Here is a 24,649-nt window from a genome sequence, read left to right as displayed (position 1 = left end):
CCTACCCGTCTACTTTCGCAGTTGTAAACCCAAGAGCAATCAACAATCATCACAATGAAGAATACCTGGTTCCTTCCCCCTGACCTCACGTTCAAGCCCGACGGGCCTTTGCAACTTGGCTCGATTATCGAACACCCCAGTAAACCCACGAGCGTGATCGCCTCACCCCGCACCGACGACATTCCCCTCCCCCAGATCCAGGTCTCTGTGGAGAAGAATCACTCGCACTCAAAAGAGGTCACCCGCACTGGGACCATCAGATTCCTGGCAAGGTGGGCCGAGTTGATCTCTGGGTCAGTCAAATACGAGGCTAGCCGCCGGAGCTTCATCCAGTATGGCAACGTGGACCACGAGGTTCGCGAGCTGACCGCACCCTTCTCCAACGAGTTCCTACAGGCTATTCTTGCGCTCGAGAATGTCCAGGAACACATGAACTCGGGCATGTTCCCTCGCAGGAAGCGACCAATCTACCTCGTCTCCAGTTTGAGGGTTCCAACGTCGTCTTTCACGGTGACGAGAGAGACCGGGGCCGGGAACCAGGTTGGGATCTCTGCAACTGGGCCGGCGGGACCAGTTCCGGTCGAGGTTGGTGGCGAAATATCGGGAGGCGTGGATCGTACCAAGGTCAACTCGTATGAAACAGCGCCTGGGATCGTGTTTGCGTTCAGGGTCTACATAATCCGACCCAAGGGCCAAGGTGGCAGGGCGAAATCGGAAATGTTTACCCATCGAGCCGAATTTGCAACTGGCCGAGCTGACTCGGAGCCAGAGATTATGGAGATCATTGAGGCAACGCCTGAAAACCTTCGGGAAGACATTGATGTAATTGCGACGTTTGAGGAGGAGGACTTGGGCGACGGCGAGTCTTGCCTTTGGCTTTCCAGCTGATCTTTCCATGTACGTGAGTTAGAGCAACTGTTTTTGTGTATACGATGTGTCAACCTTTGCCAATCCGGAAAATACAACACGTAGGACATCTGGTTCGTGTTGAGTAGACATGCAGATAATATGGCTAAATATAAAAACGCCGGCCAAAATACAAAACGACTCGTCAACGTTGCGAAATGAGGGGAGACACAGAGTCATACATGGCAGCCCACGCCTTCAACGGCTCCGAAGCCCGTTCGCTCCACAGCCACACGGGGTTCACAAACTTTTGATGGCCCTTCTGCTCTGGTGCCATCTTCTCTAGCATCCTTAGCATTCCCTCTCTCGTCTTTAGGCTCCGGACGAGCCTCGGGTCATGAACTGTCGTAACATGCAGTAACTCTGCGTATGTGATCGTCGTGGCCGCGATACCCGCCGCCACGGCGGTGGCAACAGAGGACCCGGGCTGGCAGATGTGAGAGCCGAAGCATGCCTCCATTTCGCTGCAAATATCTTTGGGGAGGTTGTCGCCATAGGTGCCTAGAACAAAGGAAGTGCCCGGGTCAGTGGGGGGGTTTGAAGCACTGAAGGTACCATCGCAGTTGGTCGCCCGAATCGAGATAACAGAGCGGTGCCGTGCCGGGAACGTTTCGTCCTGGTGCGCGGCGTTATTCCCTGCGCTGGCCATGAAGATGGTATTGTGCTTGCGCTCCACATCTTCTATAGCCCTGGAAATGTCGTCGTCGAAATGCTGGAAGCCGAATGACATGGAGATAATGTCCACCCCCTGATCACCAGCCCATCGGATGGCCTGTGGCTTAGTTAGTCACAAGAAGATCTCTTATGCTAGATACTCCAGAGAGATAATCACTCGACACAACTTACATCAGCAATATTTTGCTTGCTGAACTGCAGTTCCTCGGTATTCCTTGCCACTCTTGCAACATGTACCTGGGCGAGCGGAGCGGTTTCCATGACAAGGCGAGCCATAAGGCTGCCATGGCCGTAAATATCTCTACTTGGCGTTTTATGAGGTCCATCCTCGGACTTGACATAGTCCTTCCATCCTTGTATACGAGCCGAGTTAACCTTCTTTTTAAAAAACGGTAGCTCAGAGCTGTAGCCGGTATCAAGAATGGCGATCTTGACAGATGGAAGCGCCCCGACCGAGCGCTCGACCTGTACCATTCTTATGTGTTGTGATATATAGCTCAGGTTTTGCAACCACTCTTGCGGTACGACCGGTTTACCCGTATGGAAGGAGGCTACCTGCGGACGGGCACTCCTGTGGGCTGCCTCAGCGTCTCTACACCTCGATATATAGGAGACATAGCGTGGGTCTTTCTTGAATGCTGTGTTTACGAGAACAGATAGAGGTTCTACCACCGTCTCGTAAAGTCGGCGTCTTCTATCATCGACATCAGGTTCCCCGCTAGTCCTGTTGGACAAACCGTAATCGAGTGTTGTCTTGGTTTTTTTGCGCTTGCGCTGAGCAAGGAAAGCGCTAGGATCCAAGCAGCTCGCGACAGCTTTGGTGAAAATCTCTCTATGCTTGGGTCTTGTCCAGGAAGTGTCTTCGAGATCATTTAAGCGCTGCCGTGCGGTCCCATGGTCAAAATTTAAGGCGGAGGGGAGGTTTGAATGGGATATCGATTCGAGTGGCTGTTTCAGTCCGATCTCCAGAAGGATTACACCGAGGGCAAGAATGTGAGGGAACGGGTGCGTAATGTCTGGGTCATCTAGAACCTCGGGTGTCTCTCCACCACCGCCAAAGTTGAGTGGCATGTATGCCCGCAGGGCGAGCTGATCTTTGGGGTGTCGCTGGCCATCAGTTTCCTGCATGAACCAAATATCCTGGCTGCCCCATTTCGACTGCATCAAGTCGGATGCATAGAACTGCCAAAATGCATGAGCAATCGTGTGGGCAAGAATGATCTTATCCTTGTCCGTAAGCTTATAGTCCTGGAGCACTCTGCGAAGTGAGAGACCCTCGCCAGAGCATAGAAAGCGCTCGAGGGGTGTCAATGGGAGGAGTCTCACAAGCCCGACTCCGTGAACTAGTTTGACTTTAGCGCGCGCATTCAAAGGGAGGTTTAGGATCTTGCAGAAGTAGTTAGAATCAACTTTGGACAATGAATCGTCGTCGCTGTCATCTTCATCGCTCATATCCGGGAATTTGACAAGAGGTCTCCGCATCGATAGTTCCCTATCCAGTTTTTGTTAGCGACATACACACAACAATTTTCCTCAGTCAGACAATTAAAACTCACGTAGGAATTCCCACCCACAGGTCTTGCCAGTAGCCCATGTCGAACCCAGAGATGACAATTTCAAACTCGGCGTGTTCCCTCCCAGGCTGCAAGCTCCCGTCAAGATGCAACCTTGCGGGGTGTGAAATGCCTCCAGCATGCACCATATCACCTGCAACTAAATCCCAATGGTCACTCAGGGTGCTTGGTACCAAATCTCTGCAAGCGGCATGCTGGCGAAGAATGTCAAACAAGTACTTGCTGACATGCCGGGGATAGTCGTTAGGCCGTGCAATCTTAGAAGCTGGAGTCGCCCAGTCGCGGGAGACATCCTTGTGGTCGCCGCCTCTGAGATTGGCGAGGAACTCGTCACACAGAGCCTTTATGACATCGGCCACCCCTTTGTTCTTCCTGAAGCTTTCAAGGATGCACTTCCTCAGTGCTTGATCATTCTGGCTGGCGATGCATGACTGAACCTGCTCCGGCGTCATCGGTCCCTTCCGCTGCGGATGTGACCACTGGTTCTAGCTAGGTCAGCAGGTCTTGTCCACGAAGTGCTTGGCATGAAATGACATACCGTGCAGATGGGCAAAAGTGTGTGCAGGATGCAGATCGCTGCATTCTCGGCCGTGTCGTCAATCTCATGGGGCGGATAGGTCTCGCCAGCAATCAGGCACAGCAGGGTGGCCACCTTTCCGGCAGTGCGCTCTCCCGTGGTGACGCCGTATTCCATGACGATGAGACAGATGCGCTTTGCCGTCTGAGCCAGAAGCTGGCACGCGCTGGCGCCGTCGGTCGCCATGATGCCCAAGCATCATCCGTCCGATATATCAGTACACAGCGACACCTAGGCTCAACCGGCGCTTGAGGCATGTCACAGCCTCGTCCTGCGATGATGAGCGGGCACGCACGTGAGCGGAGTTCTCCCAGTTGTGCTTCTCAGCTTCTCGGCTGTACGGAGGCGCCCCCATTATGCAATTCCGACCTCTGGTTGGGCGCAGCAACTGACTGCCCGCCCGCCCGCGTCTGCCAGGAAGCACTGACGAATTAGAGGCCAAGAAAAGAAGTAGAATTAATGGCAGAGATGATGTTGACAATGTGGACCTGGAACTTAATATCTAAGGTACGGACTACGACGTAGAGTCATGCCCAGTGGCACAGGATGTGAGACGGTCCTACAAGCTCCTGCCACTGTGTTACTGTGTGGCTCCTGCCTTCGTCACCACTTGCACTACATAAGGACTAGCGTTCCCTCTAATTTATCAATGGGCAGGAGCGATCATCGCCCATCTCTTCTGCCCTCAATGTTCATGCAGCTGAATCAACTCTCAAAAACATCGTGAGATTTGTGGGCCTCTAACGTGAGCTCAGCCCAACCACACGTCCACGATGCTCCCACAAACGACGCCTAGTGGGGGGCCGTCATCCACTATGATGCAGACACGGAGAGCCTGTTGGCGATGTTGGAACTGAAACGAAGATCGGCGGTATGAGATGAGGCCGTATTAATAGGGGGAGGCGGCCGTCTCTGGAGGACGAGCCGCTTCGCTCTCGACACTACACAAGACACCGAGTAGACATCACCATGGCGCCCATCATCCTGCCCTCGAACCAGCCCCCGGACCGCCTCTTCACCGGCGGATCCCGAATCTCGGCGCTGCGCTCGGAGCCCCCCTGCGGGGCCCGGCAGCCCGAAGACTGGATCGCCTCGACGACGTGCTGCTTCGGCTGCGAGTCCTCCAAGCTGGGCATGACGACGCTCCCCGACGGGCGCGTCCTGGCCGACGCCATCGCCGCCGACCCGGACGCGTGGCTGGGCGCCGAGCACATCCGGCGCCACGGCGTCGACACCAAGCTACTGCTCAAGTTCCTCGACGCCGGGCAGCGGCTGCCCGTGCACGCGCACCCCCACCGCGACTGGGCCGCCAAGCACATCGGCAGACGGCACGGCAAGGCCGAGGCATGGTACATGCTGACGCCGGGCGAGATCCACATCGGCCTGCGCGAGGACATGTCGGCTGAGGAGCTGCTTAGGGTTGTGGAGACGCAGGATATTGACGCCATCCTGCCCAAGATGCACCGAATCGCGGTCCAGCCGCACCAGGTCGTGTATGTTCCTCCCGGGATGCTGCATGCCATTGGCAAGGGCATCCTGATGGTGGAGCTGCAAGAGCCCGAGGACCTGTCGATCTTGGTCGAGTGGAAGGGATTCGAGGTGGACGGGCCTAGGGACGGACACCTGGGGCTGGGTTTCCCTACGGCCCTGACGGCCGTAGACCGCAAGGGGAGGAGCGACGAGGAGATGGCCAAGCTGATCACGACTGCCACGGTCGGGTCTGCCGCGGCCAAGGAATCCGAGGAGTACTTTGTCCTGGAGCGTGTGCCCGTTTCGGGAACTCAGAAGTGCACACCTGGATTTGCCATCATGGTTGTGTTGGAAGGGACGCTGGTCCTGAAGACGGATGGTGGCGATAAGCTGGATGTGAAAAGAGGAAACACAATCGTCATCCCTCATGGCGATGGCGGCTTCGTTCTCGAGGGCGAAGGTGATGTCCTCATTGCGCGACCGCCTCAGTAAAGAAGCTACAGCAATAGAAGCATGAAACGATTTATAAAATGTTACACGGCGGTCACGATGAAAATGGACGCTTGCCTGTGCCTGCAAGAACCCGTCAACTGTCACCATGCGGCACGACGGTATGTCTCACCATAACTCTAAAGCAGCGGTTGAAAGAGGCCAGGCCGAATCGGAGAACTGTCGGTTCTTGGTAAACGTCTACCGAAACACGGTGTACCATGGAAGGGTCTGCCAAGTCGGGCATGTTGACCTGTTTCGGCATCTTGTCGTCCTGGAGAACACCCTCGACATCGGAGTAGTTTGCAAAGACAAAGTCTTGGGCAATGGAGGAGCCCTTGGCCAACTCAGAATCATGCTCCGATTTAAATATGTCGTCAACGTGATTTGAAACTGCCTTTGGCGACTGACCTTGGACGTACAGCATGGCCCACGGTTCTCGATTTTCAGGCTTTGTAGATAGGTCACCCTGTATTCCGTATAGAACAGCGACGTTGGTCGGTTTCGCTGCTTTCAGCTTGGACCCCGTGTGTATGGGGAATATGTGGTAGGAAACGAAGCTGCCCCTGGTGTTGATGCTGCGCTCGACGATGCCCTCGGAGAACTTGGTGCTAGAGCGGTTCGACACAATGAGAATTTTTGTCTGGACATGCATGCTCTGTATCTCCTGCTGCGACAGTACCGTCGCGATGTACTTGGGCGTCGCGCCATGGGACTCCCAACCTCTGCGTGATTGTTCGTAGTGGAGCTCTCCCGGAGACCACCTGACGTAGGTTGACCCGTGTTTCCAGAGGTAGATGCCAACCCACCGGGGCGCAAAAAGGGTCTCCGGGCTGCTCTCTATGCAGTCCAGCCCCAGAAGCAGACCATCGTTCGTCCTATCCAGCTCTCGCAGCTCGTGTGGCATCAGGTTGTCCGCGATGCGAAGCCCCCTGTTCGTGAGGCCAAAGTCGGTACGGAGCTGGTTCCTCTCCAGGGGAGACTTAAGATAGCGACAGCGGAGGAACTCTCTTGGGGAGTGGGCAAAGATGCCACGGAACCGGAACCCTTCGGCCGCGGACTGCTGCCAGGCAAAGAGGCTCAGATCATTTGTGGACCTGGCAATCTCCTCCTGCAACCGGAGGAAGGCCTTGGGCCCTTCTCCATACAATAAGGGCATGTTGACGTCGAATATGCCGAGCAAGCTGTAGGCAACGTCCTCGATGCGTGTTGTTCTACGCTGGGCTGCCCAGGACAGCCGCCTGCCAACGGGAACAGCATCCAGACAGGACGCATCCTTAAGCACCGTGGCGTCAATGCCCGTGATCTGGCGCAGGACGTGCCACAGACTCTCCTTGGTCCCAAAGACCTCCCACGAGCTATGGCAGAAGTGAAGCCGGCCGGGGGCGATGAGCTCCTGCAGCGTCCAGCCCCTGGAGAACCAGCGACAGCGGCCCAGCCTCGCCTGGACTTCGGCGTCGGAATCGGCGTCCTCGCCAGGCCGGATCTGGAAGTCGGCGAGGTGGACGAGGCACAGCGACGAGGCGCGGTACCAGCCAAACATGGAGTTGATGGCCTCGCTGAGCTCGGTGCTGCTGGTCTTGTCGATGCAGCACGTGTCGACCCAGGCGTATGCTAGCGGAGGGCTCGCCATCCGCGCCAAGCGGCAGGTCATTTCGATCTTGGGCCAGCCAGCCTTTTTCTGGGCGACCGACTTGTGCGACATGTCGCCAAAGGTGACCTCGCCGTCGCCCCAGGTGTGGGAGAGAATGGCATAGTCGACGGCCGTGGCGCCCGAGAAGAACTCGAGCTGCAATGTTTCTGTGTTGATGAGCCACATGCTGGGCCTTGCATGTGGTCGTTGTCGCTGTTGATGTTGCTGGGGTCAGGTGTGTGCTTCAATGGGGAAAATGAACCTAATAAGCAGAGTGCAAACAGGGGTGAGCGGTGGATGTTGAAAGCAATGTACGTGGCCGAAGTTGTGGGAATATGCGGGACAAAAAATTGCCGACTTACACCGTGCCCAGTACAATAGCAATACCCGCAATGCTGTTAATACTGTGTAGGTAGAGACACGAGTAGATGAATGAAAGTCAAGAGATCCTTATGAATTATGACTGTCAAAGTAACCCATGAATTCTAGTGAGTGGCGCCAATTTGGCGTCTCTTTTGTCTGCTATGTAGGGTAGGTTTATCGTACATAATACTGTTTTGGAGTCCTTACGAAGACAGTCCCTTCCAAGTTCCGTGAATTCCGTCGCTTATACCCAATTTTAACGGTAGCAACTAGGCCGGAAGGACTTGATGCCTGCATAATCGATGCACTCGCCCTTGTCGGTATCGTAGACGTCCAGCTCCGTCTTACAACCAGCATCGCTGTATAGGAAGAAGTGGCAATACCCAGCAGGCTATAGATGTAAACAGGTCAGCGTCATCATTCTTTTTGTAGAAGAATTTCAAAGAGAACAAAGGTTCTACTAACCTGGTCTTCGTATCCACTGACCGAGGTGAAGGTCGTGTTGGGTGTGATGCAGTCGGCGCCACCAAATCCTGACACGAAGAAGGGTTCTATCACTCTGGGTGTCAGAGGTGCATCCTCTGGAAAGGAGAAATTATGTATCATTACTTACGGGCGTCTGTGCATCCAGGGGCAGTGTGGAATGTGCCGTTCCAGTGGGCCGTGGCCGTGGCGAGGGCTGGGAGGGCGATGGCGGCGCCGAGGGAGGATGTTGAGAAACGCATGGTGGTGGTTTTGCGTTTATATCTCTAGAGTATGTTTGGAAATACTATGACTTGGTGACGAGATGAGTCTAACACGCCAAGAGATGGCTCTTAAATAGCGTGTCCAGCTGCAAGGAACACGGAAACAGTCGCCCGATAATGCTGAGGATCGGCAGTTTTTGTGGATGACCATCGTCGATTCAAAAAACGCGGTGCATCAAGATAACCGTAAACGTCTCCTATCTAGGAAAATGAACAGCGCTTCTAGAAAATAGCCTGACAGTGTATCGTGCAGGAGTAAGCGTGGGCTGGGGATCTCTTACACACTGCAAGGATATGGATCCTGAAGCTATTGGACCAGGGGTTCATCGCTTCTACGAGTTCCATAGGATAACCTGCATTCTATATATATCAACCCTGGTTTTATTGGCATGGAGTAATATTTCAGTCGAAGGGGCATGGCTAATTTGCGTTGAGGTTCATGACGCAAGTGTCCTTACTTATGCTACTGGGTATGATAGATGGAGTAACGATGGACCGCGAATAAGCCGAATGTCATTGTGTCATTCATCCGAATTGGATGGGAGTGCTCCATATGAGATGGGAGTGCTCCATCTAGGAACTACTACCGCCCAAGTACTTCTCGAAATGGTGCGCAAATATCTCTGGTCGGTTATAGTGACCGGCATAGTCCTGATTCAACGTCAATACACAAGCGACTAATGCCAGTCACAGGAAAAAAAGATAGACTCACTAGAACATACTTATACTTGACCAATTCATCGACATCAACAGTGGCAAAGATCAGGTCCTCATCTTTGCTAGGGGAAATACCAGGCACCGGCCCCCCAGGCCCCAGTATGGTCGCCCTCCGCTTCTTCTGCTGCTCCCGTAGATAGACCCGGATCTCGTCGTCAACACCATACGCCTCAATGGCAGCATCATCCAGCGTGGCCACCGAGCTGATCACATAGCACCCCAGGGAGCTGGCCAGCCCCCTCAGGTTTGTCTCGGCGGCGTCCTCGACATCCTGACCGGGGCAAAAGTGCGGCGGCCACGATGCGACGTGGACGACTGGGTAGTCGAGACTGACCGAGTACTGCGCCAGCGGGTTGCCGTTCTCCCCGCAAATGAGGCTGCTCAGACATCCAAAGTCGGTGGGGATGGACGTCTTGCTGCCTGTCTCACCCGGTGCGTGGACCAGGCGCTCGCCCGAGGTGGGCATATACTTCTGGTGCTTGTGCACAAGAGTGCCATCACGGGCAAAGAAAAGGTTGGTGTTCCAGAGAGTCCCCGTCGTGTTGGGGCGCCGCTCATTGATGCCCACCACGGCGTAGATACCAGCCTCCTTGCACGCTTTGCCGATGGCATCCGTCTCTGGGCCGGGGACCTCGACGGCCTCGTTGAAGAGCCGGCAGAAGAGCGAGGGCGCCGGCTCGGTGCTCAATGGCAGCAGCCCCAGCCATCCTGGATATCCCGGGATGAAGGTCTCGGGGAACCCGACGACGTCTGCGCCATTGGTGCCCGCCTCGAGGATCAACTGGCAGACTTTGCGAGTCGTGGCTGTCTTGTCAAGGAACACAGGCGAGGCTTGCACGGCGGCGACTTTGATGCGTTTGTCTGTCATTCTGGGAGAGGTAGGAGTGGAGGGATGGAGAGATGGAGTCAAGTGGTAAGACACGGATATACGGATACGAGTCTACATGTATGTACCATGCAGTGATGCAGGCAGCAGCTGACAAGGCGTGGATATGCGGGGAACATTTCGGAGCACCGGGAAGGTCGCTGTGTACTCCAACCTCGTCACGTATATGCTCGTATCATGACCATGACTTCTCAGGTGGTGTAGTGGCGATTTGCGGATTTACCTTTAGTAGCTCCCCTCGACGTTGATCTTCCCCCTCCTTACCAAGCACAATGCCCCTTCTCGATCTTCCCAACGAGATCCTCGACAATATCACAGAGTTTCTGTCCCCACCACATATCGCCCCCCTCGTGAAGGCCAACCGCCAATGTCATACCTTCTTCGAGCCCATCCTCTACAAGCAGGATGCCCGCTCCGAGTCCCCCGCGGCCCTGCTATGGGCTACCTACAGGGGCAGCGTGGAGATCGCGACCAAGGCGCTCGCCTACATGAAGCAGGATGGCCCAGTGCCCAGGAAACTGTCAGCAGGGTACCTTCCAAGCGACCTCCCCACCTTCAACGCCCGCGACCTCATCGCCGACTATCTCCCGAGAAGCCTCACAAGCACCAACAACATCCGGGAGCCCGTGACCATGGTGCCCCCTCTCGGCCTCGCCGCCATGAACGGCCACAAGACCATTGTGAGGCTCCTCCTCGCGTCTGGCAAGGTCTGCGTCAACGTGAGGGACGGCGAGAAGAGGACGCCGCTGATCCTGGCCCTCGCCTTTGGGAACACCGCCACGGCCGAGGTGCTCCTGGGCGTGGAGGGTGTCGATGCGCTCGCCTGGGACCACCGCGGCCGGTCGGCGCTCATGTACGCCGCGCGCGAGGGGAGCCTGCGCCTGGTCGAGCAGCTCGTGTCGGTGCACGGCGGTGACCCGGGCCAGAGCAGCCGGTACGGACAGACCCCTCTGTGGTACGCCATGGGGCCGGGCTGCGATGCTGTTGTGCGCTATCTCCTGGACACGGGAAGGGTCGACGCCTCGGGGCCCATGGGCTACAACGAGAGGCCCCTCGTGTGGGCGGCGGCGCTCGGTAGGGCCAAGGTGGTTGAGATGCTCCTGATAACCGAGGGCGTGGACCCGATGGCGCTCGACGACAGAGGCGTCCCTGCGTTGTGGTACGCCGCGAACCAGGGCCACGACGCTGTTGTTAGATGTTTCTTCGACACGGGAAATGAGGATCTCCTCCGCTGCGGATACATGGCTTTCATCTGGGCAGTGACGAATGGCCACAAGAGCACCGTCAGGCTCCTCCTCAACACATATGACGTTAATGCCCAGCAGGCCAACTCGGATGACTACACTGCCCTGCACTTCGCGGCCGCCAACGATCGAGAGGATATGGTACAGCTGCTGCTCGATATCGAGGGCACGGATCCCAACGCCCGGGATCGCTACATGAGGACGCCGCTCATGCATGCAGCGAAGCATGATAGCATCAGTGTCATCAGGCTGCTCCTCAAGCGGGGAGCCGATCCGGAGGCCAAGGATGACGCCGAGAATACAGCCATCGCTGTTGCTAAAAATGCTGGCCATGACGATGCGGCTGCCATGATGATGGCTGCGGTTCTGGACAAGCGCATGAAGGCCTTGTACCTCTCTAAGGGACAGGGTCATAAAACACCAGACCTATGACGGGGCAGGCCTGAATGTCACTAATCTAGATTGGCTTTGCTGGTTTCATGTTTCGTGAAGCACATTTGCTCAGATTTATAAAGATTCTCCTCTCTCAGCAAACTATATCCAAGAAAAAATAAATCCCAAAGATAATCATAACTCATCTACATTCATGAATTGCTCTCAGCAGCATTGTCCCATGCTAACACGCTTAGGCGCCGCCGACAAAGTCAATGTCTTCCTGGACCCAGCCGTTGAGTCTCTCCTCGAGCTCGGCGTCATCCTGGGCAGCCTTGAGAGCCGCAGCCACGTTGGTGCACTCGGCGATCGGGCCAAAGTAGGTGCCGTGGGCGGCCGTGTTGAGGCCAAAAGTTCCGGCGTTGCAGTCGACATTGTCGTTGCCCGGGCAGACCTGGATCTCGTCGATGGGGTAGTCCTCGCCGGTCGACTCGGACACGGACAGCCAGTACTCGGGCGAGGTGTGGCGGTAGCCAAAGATAATCGGAGGCAGGCGGGGGACGGGGTCATCAAGGTGGGTGATGCGGAACTCGTTGCCAGACTGGGCAGAGATGTAGTCGCTGACGACGGCGTTGCCGATACGGGGAGCGCCATAGGTGTAGATCTCTACGGCATGGCCGTCGTTGCGGAGCTGGCCACCAGCGAGCATAGCGACGGCTCCACCAAGAGAGTGGCCGGTCGAGACAATGCTGTATCCGGGGTAGGTCTCCAAGGCAGCGGCGAGGGCAGCGGTGACGTCCTCGTACATCTCGTTCCATGCATTGTCAAAGCCGTCGTGAACCTTGGCGTCGGTGGTGAGTGGGCTGTCAACAAGGATGAAGTCAATGTTGCTGATCCAGTTGAGGATGTTGCTGCTGCCACGGGTCGACAGGACAAGCTCTTCCCGGACTTCATCGACGGAGAGGTACGCGGCAATACCAGACCAGGTACCGCTGAGAAGGGCCAAGTTAGCGAAATATGCCCAAGGGTCATCTCAGGTGCCACATTGAAATCTTACTCAAAGGTTGCGAGGATGGTGACGCCGTTGGCCTCGAGGGTAGGACAGTTGCCACCGCAGGTGATGGCAGCGCCGACCTCTCCGTCTTCCGAGTTGCAATACGAAGCACCGCAGTGCTCAGCATAGAAGGCAAAATTGTCGACGTCAGCCTCACTAACACCCTCTGTTCCGCCTTGATCAGCATTGGCACATTGGCGGTTGAGAGGAGTGAGCCTTACGGATGGTAGGGTTCTTCAAGGCCCGGATGTACTCATTTGCGGACCGGACAGGGCCGGCGGCTGCCAGGGCAGCAAGGGAGAGGAGGCGCATGGACAGCATTTTGAATACCAGGACCAGTCCAGACTTGTCGAAAGGGTGTATGTGCAGCAACCTATTGGACTGAGGGAGTCTGGATCTAGATGATGAGTAGGAGAGGGGAGTGAGAACGGGATACCACTTAGATCCCTTCTCTTAGCCTGGCGCGAGGAGTCGCTGTTTATGTAGGCGGCCAGGAACCTCTTTCTTCAGCTGGCCTAACGCACCTGCGAGCCCACAAAGGAACCATGTTATGTATGCTGTGATCCCATGCTGCGATCCGGTGGGGAATAGACAAACTGCGAGTGCGAGGATAATAGCTTCCCCCTTTGGCGCCTCCACCCGTCCTTTGTGGGCAATATCTGGCACGAGCGACAATGGAATGTAACCTCTTGGCCCCCTCCCCCGTGGCGCCCACTCGTGGCGCCCAAAGATACGGCAGGTACAGAGGCACGAGAGAAAGGGCCAAACTAACCCATCGTGATTCGGTTGGGCCTCCTATACGTCGCCGTCTGTGACGGTGTCATCCCACGGGGCTATGAACCAAATGACCGCTGTGCCACTGGCGCTTCGCCGGTCGGCAACTGGGCAATGATGAGCGGCGGAGGGTCGGTTTTTGAGAAATTCGTAGCAGACCTTCCGTTCTGGGAACCAGTTGCCCCGAGTAGGGGTGAAGAGAGTGCCTCTGATTGATCAGAGACGCCGTTGGAGAAGGGAGGGGCCGCCGATCTTGGGCGCGCCCCGCTGCGGAGGCTGTTGTCGCGTTGTTGGTGGAAATCGTGGGGGCTGGGTTGGGTGCAGTTTCACCGCAGATGACGGGCTTCTGGATTCGATAAGCTGGGACGAAGAACTATCATCAAAAAAGGGGGTGTGCCGCATCTGGGTCCCTCGATCTCCTCTTCCTGTACAGATAGGCGATGGCTAGTTCTTTGAGGATATCAGATGCCGTATTCGTGAGCATGGGGCGACGGAGAAACACGACCAACGCAACATGGCAAAGATTCCTGCTCTACAATTAGCACCGTGCGACGATGAATAATCTGTAGACTGCGGGTGCGGAAGAAGATGCCAGTACATACGACACACTATAGTAGTGGCAGTAACAGGATGTCGTCTTGGCTGACCACGAGTGCATGGGGGAGGACCAGTTGAGAGGTGGCGCGGAGGCGATTCCGCATCTCAGTGGAAGTGCCAAGCCCATGACCTCCCCATCGTGACTTGCTTGATTGAGTATGCACGGAGCCCCGTTATGGCCAGTTGCTGCATCTAGGTAATAGAAGTGAGACCGACTGCAGATACTTATCTAACCACGGGGAAGAAGAGTTTCATCAACGTCTCCTGGCACCTCTCCGACTCGGGCGAGCGGCTGCCCATCGTCGGACCAGCAACGCAACCCGGCGATCTGCGATGTCCTGCATCTTGTTCCTGAGAATCGGGTACCGGGGACGGCGGAGGCGACTTGGTTGTCGATCCGTTGAGATTTGAGACAGTGTAGGGATGACCGAACTGGAAGACGTTAGGCTAGTACGTATTCACTGTCGTACGTGCTTTGCCCCGAGACAAAATGGCATGACGGTTCATCACGGGATTCAAGCTGTCGCTCGCCGGGACTCAGTTGACTACCGAGGGCGCGTCATGATGGCTTCTAAAAGAGGATGCATCCAAGAGCCGGTGCAGGGCCACGTCATGGACCGAGAGGAGCCGATGGAACGATCGAGAGCCAAGAGGGCCAAGAGGGCCAAGGACGGCGGAGAGGCGGAAGAGGGAGGGAGAGGAAGGAAAGTTGGGAAGATGCAGGATGCAAGCGCCTTGCTACCTCCCCCGATAGAGGGGGCACATTTGTCTGCCCGGCTTCCAGCTGCTGGAGGGTGGCATCCACCCATAAAGTCCCCCCATAAAAGCCCAGAAGAGGCCCCCAAGCCGCCGGGCCAGCCCTAGAATATCTGCCGGCGTCCCACTACCAGCCCAGTGAGCCCACTGTTGACCCCCTGTCCCACACTAGACCCTCCCATCTCGCACACCCCGCATCCTGGAGCCCCCCAGGCCACCAAACTCATCTCAACCGCCCACCAATGTGGCAATCTCGCCGTGCTGCCTGCCTAGGATTCCTGGAAATCAAGTGAACCACCAACAACCCTGTCGACCCCGGTTATCCGACTCACCATGTCTGCCCAGGAAAAGAAGAAGGGAGAGGCATATTACGATCTCGGCGGCTTCCACCGACGCGTCACCACCCAGCACCCTGCCGCCCAGACCTGGTTCGATCGTGGGCTCATCTGGTGCTACGCCTTCAACCATGAGGAGGCCACACGATGCTTTGAGCGCGCCATCGCCCACGACCCGGCCTGTGCCATGGCCTACTGGGGCCTAGCCTACGCCCTCGGTCCCAACTACAACAAGCCCTGGAAGCTCTTTGGCCGCCGCGAGCGTCTCGACACAGTCGACCGAACCCACGATGCCGTCGAGAAGGCCACCGCCAATGCTGCCAATGCCTCCACCGCCACTCCCGTCGAGCGAGCCCTCATCCACGCCCTCGCCTCCCGCTACCCCGGGAACCAGGAGCCCACCAAGACAAACTGCTCCGTCTGGAACAGGAACTATGCCGATGCCATGGCCAAGGTCTACGAGGCCCACCCCGACGACCCGGATGTCGCCACTCTCTATGCCGACGCCATGATGAACCTCACTCCGTGGCAGCTCTGGGACCTGCATACTGGCGAGCCCGCCACGGGTGCACGCACCCTCGAGACAAAACGTGTTCTGGACCACGCCATGTCTCTAGACTCCGGATACCGACACGCCGGCGTCCTGCACCTCTACATCCATCTCATGGAAATGTCCAAGGAGCCCGAGGCCGGTATGCCCGCTGCGGATCGCCTCCGGGGCCTCATCCCCGACGCGGGTCATCTCAACCACATGCCCAGCCACCTGGATGTCCTCGTGGGTGACTACGCCAGCGCCGTGACCGCCAACACAGCTGCTATCAGCGCGGATGAAATCTTCCTCGCCCGCCAGGGGCCCATGAACTTTTACACGCTGTACCGGTCCCACGACTACCACTTCCGCCTCTACGCCGCCATGTTCTCGGGTCAGTCCCAGATCGCATTCGACACGGTTTCCCGGCTCGAGGCGACCATCTCGGACGACCTGTTGCGGATGGAGTCGCCGCCTATGGCAGACTGGCTTGAGAGCTTCCTCGCCATGCGCGTGCACGCCTTCATCCGTTTCGGCCGCTGGCGAGAGGTTCTCTCTCTGGACCTCCCCCAGGATCAGGAGCTCTACTGTGTCACCACGGCCCTAGTGTACTACGCCAAGGGCATGGCGTGCGCGGCGCTGGGCATGGTCGACGACGCCGAGAAGCAGCGCCACCAGTTCCGCAAGGCCGTGCCGCGCGTCAAGCCCAGCCGCACGCTCTTCAACAACAAGTGTGTCGACATCCTGGGCGTGGCCGAGTCAATCCTCGACGGCGAGCTCGAGTACCGCCGGGGCAATTTCGAGATTGCCTTTGCGCACCTGCGCGAGTCCATCGACCGCTACGACAGCCTGCCCTTTGACGAGCCCTGGGGATGGATGCAGCCCACGCGCCACGCCTACGGCGCGCTGCTGCTCGAGCAGGACCACGTCGAGGACGCGCTGGCCATGTACACGGCCGACCTGGGCATCGACGACACCCTGCCGCGCACGCACCGCCACCCCAATAACGTCTGGGCCCTGCACGGGTACCACGAGTGTCTGGTCCGGCTGGGGCGGCAGGAGGAGGCCCAGGCTGTGAGGCCCAAGCTGGACGAGGCGCTGGCGGTGGCGGACGTGCCGATTCGGTCGTCGTGCTTCTGCCGGACGAAGACGGCTAAGATGTGAAAGACGAACAAGAAACCATGATCATGAAATGTATTTATATCCTTTAATGCGTTGCACTATGATTTCCTCGGCAGGTGGCGAAACCTGGAGGGTTCAATTCGAGTACACTAACGTATATCCTACGGCGTAACTTGGCGCCAATATGCTAGTTTGGATATCTAAGTTAATTCTTTTGAATTTTCTCTATGATGAGCCGTTGGTATTGATGCTCGAACCTTGCATATGCGATCCCAGGCCAGCAAAAAAAAAAAGATCGAACGCGGCCAAGAACATCACGAACTTGGGTTCCCCCTTCAATGGCCCAAAGTCTGGGTAGTTGGCCACCAGCTTTTGCATCACCTCTACTCCAGTCTTCTCTTCCAGTGTTGACCCCGTTCTTAGTGAGTACAAGTACACCGCTAGCTGCGCAACGCTCGGATAGTCGAAGAAAAACCTGCTACCCTAGAATTTTATCTCTGGCATAGAGTTCCTAGATGAGATGGGCACGAGGCATGATGGCTTGCAGACTGTCTATGCCTACGGCAAAGAAGTCTGTCTCGATCTCCAAGCCCGAGATGTCGATGTTCTGGAGATGCACATAGCATGGGCGGCCTGGATGAAGGTGCCCTTGTCGGCACGAGGGTGCACGGTGCTTGCGGGCATGATCTGGGCCGTCCCTGAGAAATACGACAGAACTGCTCTACCTTCTGGTTCACGTCTTTGATGATCTGGCGATTTATCGGCGTTGTGCTGGTGACGTAGTCGTCGAGGCGATCGAGGTGCTTCCAGGCATCGGGGATGAGAGGGTGCTTGGCAAAAGTGTCCCTGGTGCGGACCGAGTCTGTCGGGTCATCCGAGTTGGAAATGGCCGTGCTGAGGAGACCGCTGAGAACATCGACCTCGTACATGCCGGTGGTCATCTCGCCAAAGAGTAGATGCGCCTTGCTCTTAGCCAGGGAGCGGAAGTAGTTCTGCACCTTGTTTGTCTCAAAGTCTCTCTGGGACGTCAGGAGCCGGCTCATCTCAGTCCTAAATCTGTCAGCACGCCAGTCTCATATTTGAATTCACAAGATCAAACATAGTAGAACGTACACTCCATAGTGGGATACGAGATTAGCCCCGTTCCGGACCAGCAGGTCGCCCAGGTCATCGGCACAGCTGCTACCCCCAGATGGTGGTGCGCTTCCCCACGACGATGCCCCGAAAGGTGGTTCGGCAGGATGGAGAAGCCCATACGGGTGATGGCGAGGAGGGTAACAATATATCCGTAGTCAAGATTGGAAAAACCCAGGATGCCCACCACCTCGGCTTTGCTTCCCTTTGCATGCTGTCTTCACGGAATCGGAAAAGGGGCCCGGAAAAGCACCAGGGGGGCACGATCATAGCGGATGGACCTCCATCCCCAGACTAACCGTCTCTTTATTATTCCTGGCCGTTTTATTAGTTACCTGAAGCTGTATTCATAGCGTGTCTTACAAATATGGTGCTGTCCTAGTTCCGACTGTAGGTGCCGACAAGACGGATCTGCATCATTATCATCCGAAGCTATAGGTTAAGATGATAGGAAATATATAAGGAGAATCTTCCAGAATTCAAATAATTTCGTCAATATACGACTCAGCCCTCCGTCCCTTCGCCGATCCCCAGATTCCAGTTGTCCATGTTTGCCTCGCCAAGAAATAAATGCAGACTCCCCATACCACCAATGACCTAGTCGTGGTTAGTACACACGACCATCCTCTCATAGACATAGTCAAGACTTACCAGAGAATCGAACTGTCCCCATTCCGCCATCTGGATTATGGAGCCCCCGGGGCTGCTCTCGGCAAATCCCATGGTCTCATCTCCATTAGGTAACTGACCGCCCCCCTCACCTCCTGTCTGTCCAAGACCAAGGCGCCCATCCTCAATTTCTCCCATGTCCAGGTTGCCCGACAGGCCCAGTATGGACTCATCCCCTTCCATAGACACTGCACCTGCCTCATTCTGGCTCCCGTCTCGCTGCTCAACTGCCAGCGCCACAAGATGAGGATTATGCCTCAGGAGCTCCAGGCGTAGCTCCTGCAGCACTATGCTGAACCGGTGGGCAAGCGATCCAGGACTGGCAATTGACGTGATCAGCGACTGCCCCTTTGTAGCAGCGTAAAAGGCTGGGAGATATGTATCCGGGGGAGAATGTCGCTGCTGGATAGCATACACGTAGAGCACAACAACTGCGCAAAACGCAAAATAGTGCAAGAACTATGGATGGAACTTGTCAGCAACGAGCAATCAACGACAAAAGCAAGCGTTGATGAAACATACCCATAGCGTGCCATAGAGCTGGCCGGCAGTATCTAGCTCCTCCAGCTTGCCCACAATGCTGATGGCTGCCCTGAGACCCTGCTGGACATGATCGGTCACTACCTCCGCATTCTGCATATTCTCCTTCTGCCCTGAAGACGCCAGGTTGGCCAGGCTGGAAAAGTTGTTCAGCAGGAACGGACGGTGGACGAGGATCTGTGCGTGCCAGAAGGCCAGGTTCAGGAAGTTGCGCTGCCGGAGGAAGATGGGTTGGAAGAGTGACGGATCGACGCCGTCCGTGTCCACCAGGTACCCGAGGGAGCCTCGCCAGACATCTAGTACCTTGGCGTACGTGGCTGCTAGCTTTTGCTGGTTCTCGGCAGACGGGGGTCGGATGCTATACAGGTCACGCAGTATGTTGGCTACAATACGTGATAGCCTGTGAGTTTCAGCTTACAGCCCGTGTGTTATTGCACCGTGCTTCTTACCTGATGTGAGCTACAGAGCCAGACATGACTGAGTGTAAGCTAGCTTGTGGTTTCGGAACCTTCTGTCTTGTAGAAAGCTGGGAGTCATCTATGCAGAGCGGTAGCTCCTGGTCTATGTCCTCATCATGGAATGTCCGCGGACGCCCCATCGCGACGCTTAGGTACGTGTCAAGGTTGTAGGCGCACCAAAAAGTTCGCTTACGGCACTCCAGGTCGACGTAGTCCACGTTGCCGCTATTTGTATCTACACGGAATCTCCTGTGCATCCCCAGGGCCAGCATGAGATGGGCCGTCGTGCCAAACAGGCTCCAGCAGTGGTTCATCCGGGAATGGGCCAGGAGATAGAAGCATTGCATTAGCCGGGCCTGCACGCTTGTGAGACGTATGGCGCCCTTCTCCGCTGAGAGTTGATCCTCTGCCGCCGAGAAGAATCGGAAGCTAGTAGTTACCACAGCCATCAGCATATGTTCGAGTCTACTCAGCATAATCGTCTACACACCTGGAAGTGGGATCCACCTTGCCAGTCGTGGCCTGGGGAAAGTTCTCGGCGGACGCAAAGACCATAAACAGCAAGGCTATCTTGCTCCTCGCGGTGCTCTGCTGACTCATGGCCCCATTCGTCTCATACAGCTCCTGCAGCCACGACTCAATAGTCTGGCGGTGGACATAGCGGTGCGTGGCCGAGGCGAAGTCAAAGTACCGGCTCACCAGGGCCTCGGCCTTGGAGCGCGGTGGTAGGATGAGGAAGCGCGGGTCAAACTCTGGGAGCATCAGGTCACCAAAGGTGAAGATGGAGGTGTTGGGGGATAGGGCTGCCGAGGGCTGCTGCTGGAGCTTGCGCTGGATGCGCAGCATGAAGGGCGCGCCCGATGCAGGACCGACATAGTGAGCTTGGCGGTCCGTCTGAGCGGGCTCCGGAGAGTTGCGTGGAGACTGGACAGCGGAGGGGCCGGGGCCGGGGTCGTCGCCAGCTGGGCGAAGCGGTGTGGCCTGATTACCGACGGAGGCGGGACTATCGACGTGATCACGAGGTGGGAGAGGTCCCTGGGCAGCATCCGTGTGTCTCCGGGCCCCTGGATCGGAGTCACGCCGAATGTGGCCCGGGACAACGCTGTGCTCACCGGTATCCTCCAGTTCGATGGAGGGAAGGCGGCCTCGGCGATATATCGCCGTGTACTTGCAATCATAATGGAGGCGCAAGCAGAGGGTGCACGGATACTTCCCGGAGCAGCGCGTCTTGCGACTAATTATGTGGGCAGTTAGTCTCTGGGTCTCTGGGAGACCGTGTCCAGGATATATCTGGTGTCAGTGATACCGGGAACGTTGACTTACGCCTTGCAGCGATCACAGGCTCTGCTGGCCCGGACCCGCTCACGGGGAGGCTTGCGCTTCCTCCCGGGGGACTGGGGGTCAGCGCCGGGGCCGCTGGTGCCCACCTCCATCGCAAAGCTGCTGAGTGTGTAGAAGTGTGCCATTTGTTAGTGAGGTGGAAAAGGAGGCCGGCAAAGAAGCCCGTGCCCAGGTTTATGGGTTAATAGGTGGTGGCACTGTTACACTGTAACACAGTGGTAGGCGGATGTGTGTATCCAGTGTGGGGCAAAGAAATATGCGGGGAAGGCCCTCGGCTCTCTTTCAAGCTTTCAACTTCTCATTTCCCCGTTTCACCATCTCTCTGCTCCGTAAGGCAGGTACAACCTACGAACTATGACGATTAACGAAGGAACCAAACTCGGTCGCAGTTTCCGTGATTACTACTGGTACCTACCTTAGTATCCGTACCTGTACCTACCTAGTACTTACCTAGAATACATCTACCACTCCCTCCACTCACCGCCTGGCCCAACAAAACCAGGGCTCACCCACGGCTGCGCGTCCTTGCTCAGCTCGCGCACCTTGTCCTCGTCGACCTCAATGCCTAGTCCCGGGCCCTTCATCAGATCAATGTACCCATCTTTGACATCCCAGATCTCCGGGTTCTTGATGTACGACAGCAAGTCGTGCCCGCCCGTGTTGTAGTGGATGCCCAGGCTCATCTCCTGGATGGCAAAGTTGGCCGTCGCAGCGTCCACCTGGATGTTTGCCGCCAGTGCAATCGGCCCCAGCGGGCAGTGCGGCGCAATCGCCACGTCGTACGCCTCGGCCATGGACGCGATGCGCCGCAGCTCCGAGATGCCGCCCACGTGCGAGATGTCGGGCTGCAGGATGTCGACGCAGGCCGCCTCGAGGAACGGCTTGACGTCCCACCGGCTGTGCAGGCGCTCGCCCAGCGCGATGGGCAGCGACGTCAGCTGCGACAGCGCCTTGATGCCCTCGACGTGCTCCGACAGCAGCGGCTCCTCGATGAACATGGGCCGGTGCGGAGCCAGCGCCGCCGCCAGCTGCTTCGCCATCGGCCGGTGCACCCGCCCGTGGAAGTCGACCCCGGCGTCCATCCCCAGCGCCTTGACCGCTTTGACCCGCTCCACGCAGCTGTCCAGCGCTGATGGCGAGTCCAGCCACCCGAGGTCCTCTGTGCCGTTCATCTTGACCGCCGTGAAGCCCTGCGCCTTGCGTCCGAGCCTGCTCTGCTGTCAGTACAGATCCATCCGGCTACGTAGGAAACCTGTAGGAGCACACTCACGCTTGTGCTTCAATGTCAGCTGGCCGGTCACCCCCGATCCAGGCATACACCTTGAGCTTGCTCCTGACCTTGCCGCCCAGCAGCTCGTAGATGGGCACGCCCAGCTTCCGGGCCTTGAGGTCCCAGAGGGCAATGTCGATGCCTGCCAGCGCGCTCATGAAGACAGGCCCGCCCCTGTAGAAGCCCATGCGCCACGACTTTTGCCAGATGTGCTCAATATCGCTGTGCTCGTCAGTCCTATATCCCACCTCCCCAGATAGGCGTGGACCAGATGGTTGATTATTACTCACTCGGCCTCCATGCCCGTGTACTGCGCGATCCAGGCGTCCAGGCACCCCTCGACGGCCTGCGTGTGGCCCTCGAGTGATGCCTCGCCCCAGCCCACATTGCCGGTGTCGTCGGTGATCTTGACGAACAGCCAGCGTGGCGGCACGCGGAAGTACTCAATCTTGGAGATCTTGCCCATGGTCAAAAGCTAGCTAGTATCAGTAGATGGAGAAGAGGGGAGAGGATGGCACGGTAGTTGGATTGAAGATTCCGCTCTCTTCGCTCGGCAATACCCCGAGGGTGGGCGCTTATTAACAAGGCCCCCCATTCAGGTCTTGGGAGGGGATCGGAGGTTTCGTGACGTACCCGTCCCGTTTCCCGCGGGGGTCCGCCGTGCTTGAGGTATCCGGCCGACCCCGGACTTGTCTCCGTAGGGGATGCGTCCGAGTGGGGGTCAATGTTTCCAGACGAAGGGAAATACGTATTATTACGCCTGTCCCCTGGTCACTCGGTGCTTAATGAATATCCTTGATGCGGGGTGTAACAAACATAGAATCCCGGCACAGGGGACTTGGCAGAGTTGTCTGTCGCTGAGCAAGTCAGAACATATGAGCACCCCCATATATTAGCAAGGTCAAACACCTGCGGTGAAAAGGCCCTTTAAATACTTATATTATCAGTACTAGATATATAAATGCCAAGAGAGATATTACAGCACAGGCTCACGTCTCGAGGCAGCTTGCGATAGACCTTTATACGGAATATATATAGACTTTCTATCTAACCAGTCCGTCCATGTTTGATTCTATAGTACCCCGTCCCAGTCTTCATTTCTTCTGCGACGCAATCCACGCAGCCCTCCCCTTGCGCAGCGTCTCCTCATCGAGCTCCCCAAACACATTGACGCCCAGGCGGGCAGGGAAATTGTACCGGTGGTTCCTCTCGAGGGCGGTGATTCGCTCGAACGCGGCAGACGGCAGCTCAAAGTCGACAAAGTTCTCGGCGACGCGCGACGGCGTGACCGACTTGGGCAGGACGACGGTGCCGCGCTGGACGGCCCACTGGATCAGCACCTGGGCGGGCGTCCGTCCCAGCTCCCGGGCCACGGCGACGACGGCCGGGTCGTCGATGGTCTTGGGCCGGCCGTAGACGTTGTTGCCCGAGGGGCTGTAGGCCGTCACGACGATACCCTGCTCGTTGCACCACCGGAGGAGGTCCGGCTGCTGGAAGTAGGGGTGCGCCTCGACCTGGCTCACGGCGGGCTTGATCTTGGCGCTGCATGGGGGGGTTGGTCAGCTGGTCTCTGTCTTTCTGTGAGATGACAAGATGTCCTCTAAATGCGACTCACAACTTGAGAATCTCCTCGATCCTCTCCTTGGTGAAATTGCTCACGCCAATGCTCCTGATCTTGCCCTGCTCCACCATGGCCTCCATGGCCCTCCACGTCTCCTCGATGGGCACGTCGATGACATGGACGCCGCCGTCGGCCGGGTTGATGGGCCCGCGCAGCCTCTTGTTCTCCTCGGACTTTTTGAAGGCGACGGGCCAGTGGATGAGGTACAGGTCGAGGTAGTCGGTGCCCAGGTCGGCGAGGGACTCGTTGACGGCCTCCTCGACGTCGGCGGCCCGGTGGTGCGTGTTCCACAGCTTGGAAGTCAGGAAGATGTCGCTGCGCGGCACGCCCGAGGCCCGGATGCCGGCGCCCACCTCCTCCTCGTTGTCGTAGGTGGCCGCGGCGTCGATGTGGCGGTAGCCGTGCCTAAGGGCGAACTCGACGGCCTGGGCCACTTGGTTGGGGGGTGATTGCTGTGAGACGGTCTCGTGTCAGTTCCCTGCAGCGGGCAGACAGTTCATGTTCTTTGTCCAGGATCCCGACGTACCCAGGTTCCCAGCCCCACGGCGGGGATGGAGTAGCCAGTGTTGAGCTTGAAGGACCGTCCGGACGACATGATGGGCAATTATCTCGAGGTATTATTATTCGAGCTATGTACAGGACACAGGACAGCGACAAGTTGGGAGACGGCAAGGCCCCGCGATGCGGGACATTGCGCAGGTAAATAAGTCGAGCACGCGATTCCCGCGTCCCTCGCCCCCCCTTCAGCCTGCAACAATCAGGGACAATTGAGGGTCCACGAATCCCCGCGCAGGGCG

General features: G+C 57.1%; 12 protein-coding genes across 12 annotated transcripts; 4 read left to right on the top strand and 8 right to left on the bottom strand.

Moving 5' to 3' along the window:
- Nucleotides 1–54: 54 nt before the first annotated feature.
- ACO1O0_005202 (uncharacterized protein) lies at nt 55–888 on the top strand (the record flags this gene model as incomplete). Its single annotated transcript, XM_083194628.1, has 1 exon — nt 55–888. One exon carries the CDS (start codon nt 55–57, stop codon nt 886–888), a length of 834 nt encoding a protein of 277 aa, XP_083049541.1.
- A 163-nt stretch (nt 889–1,051) lies between these two features.
- On the bottom strand, nt 1,052–3,918 carry ACO1O0_005201 (S8/S53 family peptidase; the record flags this gene model as incomplete). Its single annotated transcript, XM_083194627.1, has 5 exons — nt 1,052–1,678; nt 1,753–2,046; nt 2,560–3,073; nt 3,138–3,634; nt 3,694–3,918. The coding sequence occupies 5 exons, from the start codon at nt 3,916–3,918 to the stop codon at nt 1,052–1,054; spliced, it is 2,157 nt and encodes a 718-aa protein (XP_083049540.1).
- A 783-nt stretch (nt 3,919–4,701) lies between these two features.
- ACO1O0_005200 (class I mannose-6-phosphate isomerase) lies at nt 4,702–5,694 on the top strand (the record flags this gene model as incomplete). Its single annotated transcript, XM_083194626.1, has 1 exon — nt 4,702–5,694. One exon carries the CDS (start codon nt 4,702–4,704, stop codon nt 5,692–5,694), a length of 993 nt encoding a protein of 330 aa, XP_083049539.1.
- A 94-nt stretch (nt 5,695–5,788) lies between these two features.
- Nucleotides 5,789–8,412, bottom strand: ACO1O0_005199 (uncharacterized protein; the record flags this gene model as incomplete). Its single annotated transcript, XM_083194625.1, has 3 exons — nt 5,789–7,480; nt 8,153–8,238; nt 8,301–8,412. The coding sequence occupies 3 exons, from the start codon at nt 8,410–8,412 to the stop codon at nt 5,789–5,791; spliced, it is 1,890 nt and encodes a 629-aa protein (XP_083049538.1).
- Nucleotides 8,413–9,006: 594 nt separating this feature from the next.
- Nucleotides 9,007–10,018, bottom strand: ACO1O0_005198 (carbon-nitrogen hydrolase family protein; the record flags this gene model as incomplete). Its single annotated transcript, XM_083194624.1, has 2 exons — nt 9,007–9,084; nt 9,146–10,018. The coding sequence occupies 2 exons, from the start codon at nt 10,016–10,018 to the stop codon at nt 9,007–9,009; spliced, it is 951 nt and encodes a 316-aa protein (XP_083049537.1).
- Nucleotides 10,019–10,308: 290 nt separating this feature from the next.
- ACO1O0_005197 (uncharacterized protein) lies at nt 10,309–11,712 on the top strand (the record flags this gene model as incomplete). The annotated part of the gene is made up of 1 exon (XM_083194623.1): nt 10,309–11,712. The coding sequence occupies one exon, from the start codon at nt 10,309–10,311 to the stop codon at nt 11,710–11,712; it is 1,404 nt and encodes a 467-aa protein (XP_083049536.1).
- Nucleotides 11,713–11,905: 193 nt separating this feature from the next.
- Nucleotides 11,906–13,027, bottom strand: ACO1O0_005196 (Alpha/Beta hydrolase protein; the record flags this gene model as incomplete). Its single annotated transcript, XM_083194622.1, has 3 exons — nt 11,906–12,644; nt 12,710–12,872; nt 12,928–13,027. 3 exons carry the CDS (start codon nt 13,025–13,027, stop codon nt 11,906–11,908), a joined length of 1,002 nt encoding a protein of 333 aa, XP_083049535.1.
- A 2,139-nt stretch (nt 13,028–15,166) lies between these two features.
- ACO1O0_005195 (uncharacterized protein) lies at nt 15,167–16,861 on the top strand (the record flags this gene model as incomplete). The annotated part of the gene is made up of 1 exon (XM_083194621.1): nt 15,167–16,861. One exon carries the CDS (start codon nt 15,167–15,169, stop codon nt 16,859–16,861), a length of 1,695 nt encoding a protein of 564 aa, XP_083049534.1.
- A 469-nt stretch (nt 16,862–17,330) lies between these two features.
- On the bottom strand, nt 17,331–17,939 carry ACO1O0_005194 (uncharacterized protein; the record flags this gene model as incomplete). Its single annotated transcript, XM_083194620.1, has 3 exons — nt 17,331–17,426; nt 17,545–17,869; nt 17,935–17,939. The coding sequence occupies 3 exons, from the start codon at nt 17,937–17,939 to the stop codon at nt 17,331–17,333; spliced, it is 426 nt and encodes a 141-aa protein (XP_083049533.1).
- A 518-nt stretch (nt 17,940–18,457) lies between these two features.
- ACO1O0_005193 (Zn(II)2Cys6 transcription factor) lies at nt 18,458–21,086 on the bottom strand (the record flags this gene model as incomplete). The annotated part of the gene is made up of 7 exons (XM_083194619.1): nt 18,458–18,550; nt 18,605–19,081; nt 19,145–19,562; nt 19,612–19,639; nt 19,814–20,049; nt 20,111–20,854; nt 20,944–21,086. The coding sequence occupies 7 exons, from the start codon at nt 21,084–21,086 to the stop codon at nt 18,458–18,460; spliced, it is 2,139 nt and encodes a 712-aa protein (XP_083049532.1).
- A 336-nt stretch (nt 21,087–21,422) lies between these two features.
- ACO1O0_005192 (D-galactonate dehydratase) lies at nt 21,423–22,697 on the bottom strand (the record flags this gene model as incomplete). Its single annotated transcript, XM_083194618.1, has 3 exons — nt 21,423–22,170; nt 22,232–22,468; nt 22,522–22,697. The coding sequence occupies 3 exons, from the start codon at nt 22,695–22,697 to the stop codon at nt 21,423–21,425; spliced, it is 1,161 nt and encodes a 386-aa protein (XP_083049531.1).
- A 628-nt stretch (nt 22,698–23,325) lies between these two features.
- ACO1O0_005191 (aldo/keto reductase) lies at nt 23,326–24,447 on the bottom strand (the record flags this gene model as incomplete). Its single annotated transcript, XM_083194617.1, has 3 exons — nt 23,326–23,773; nt 23,847–24,304; nt 24,379–24,447. 3 exons carry the CDS (start codon nt 24,445–24,447, stop codon nt 23,326–23,328), a joined length of 975 nt encoding a protein of 324 aa, XP_083049530.1.
- Between the last annotated feature and the right edge of the window lie 202 nt (nt 24,448–24,649).

This window comes from Amphichorda felina, assembly GCF_050947745.1.
Source record: "Amphichorda felina strain 45539 chromosome Unknown scaffold_5, whole genome shotgun sequence".
Taxonomy (NCBI): Eukaryota; Fungi; Ascomycota; class Sordariomycetes; order Hypocreales; family Bionectriaceae; genus Amphichorda; species Amphichorda felina.
Note: the sequence above shows the minus strand (reverse complement) of the source record. Positions and strands in the feature narration are given on the sequence as shown.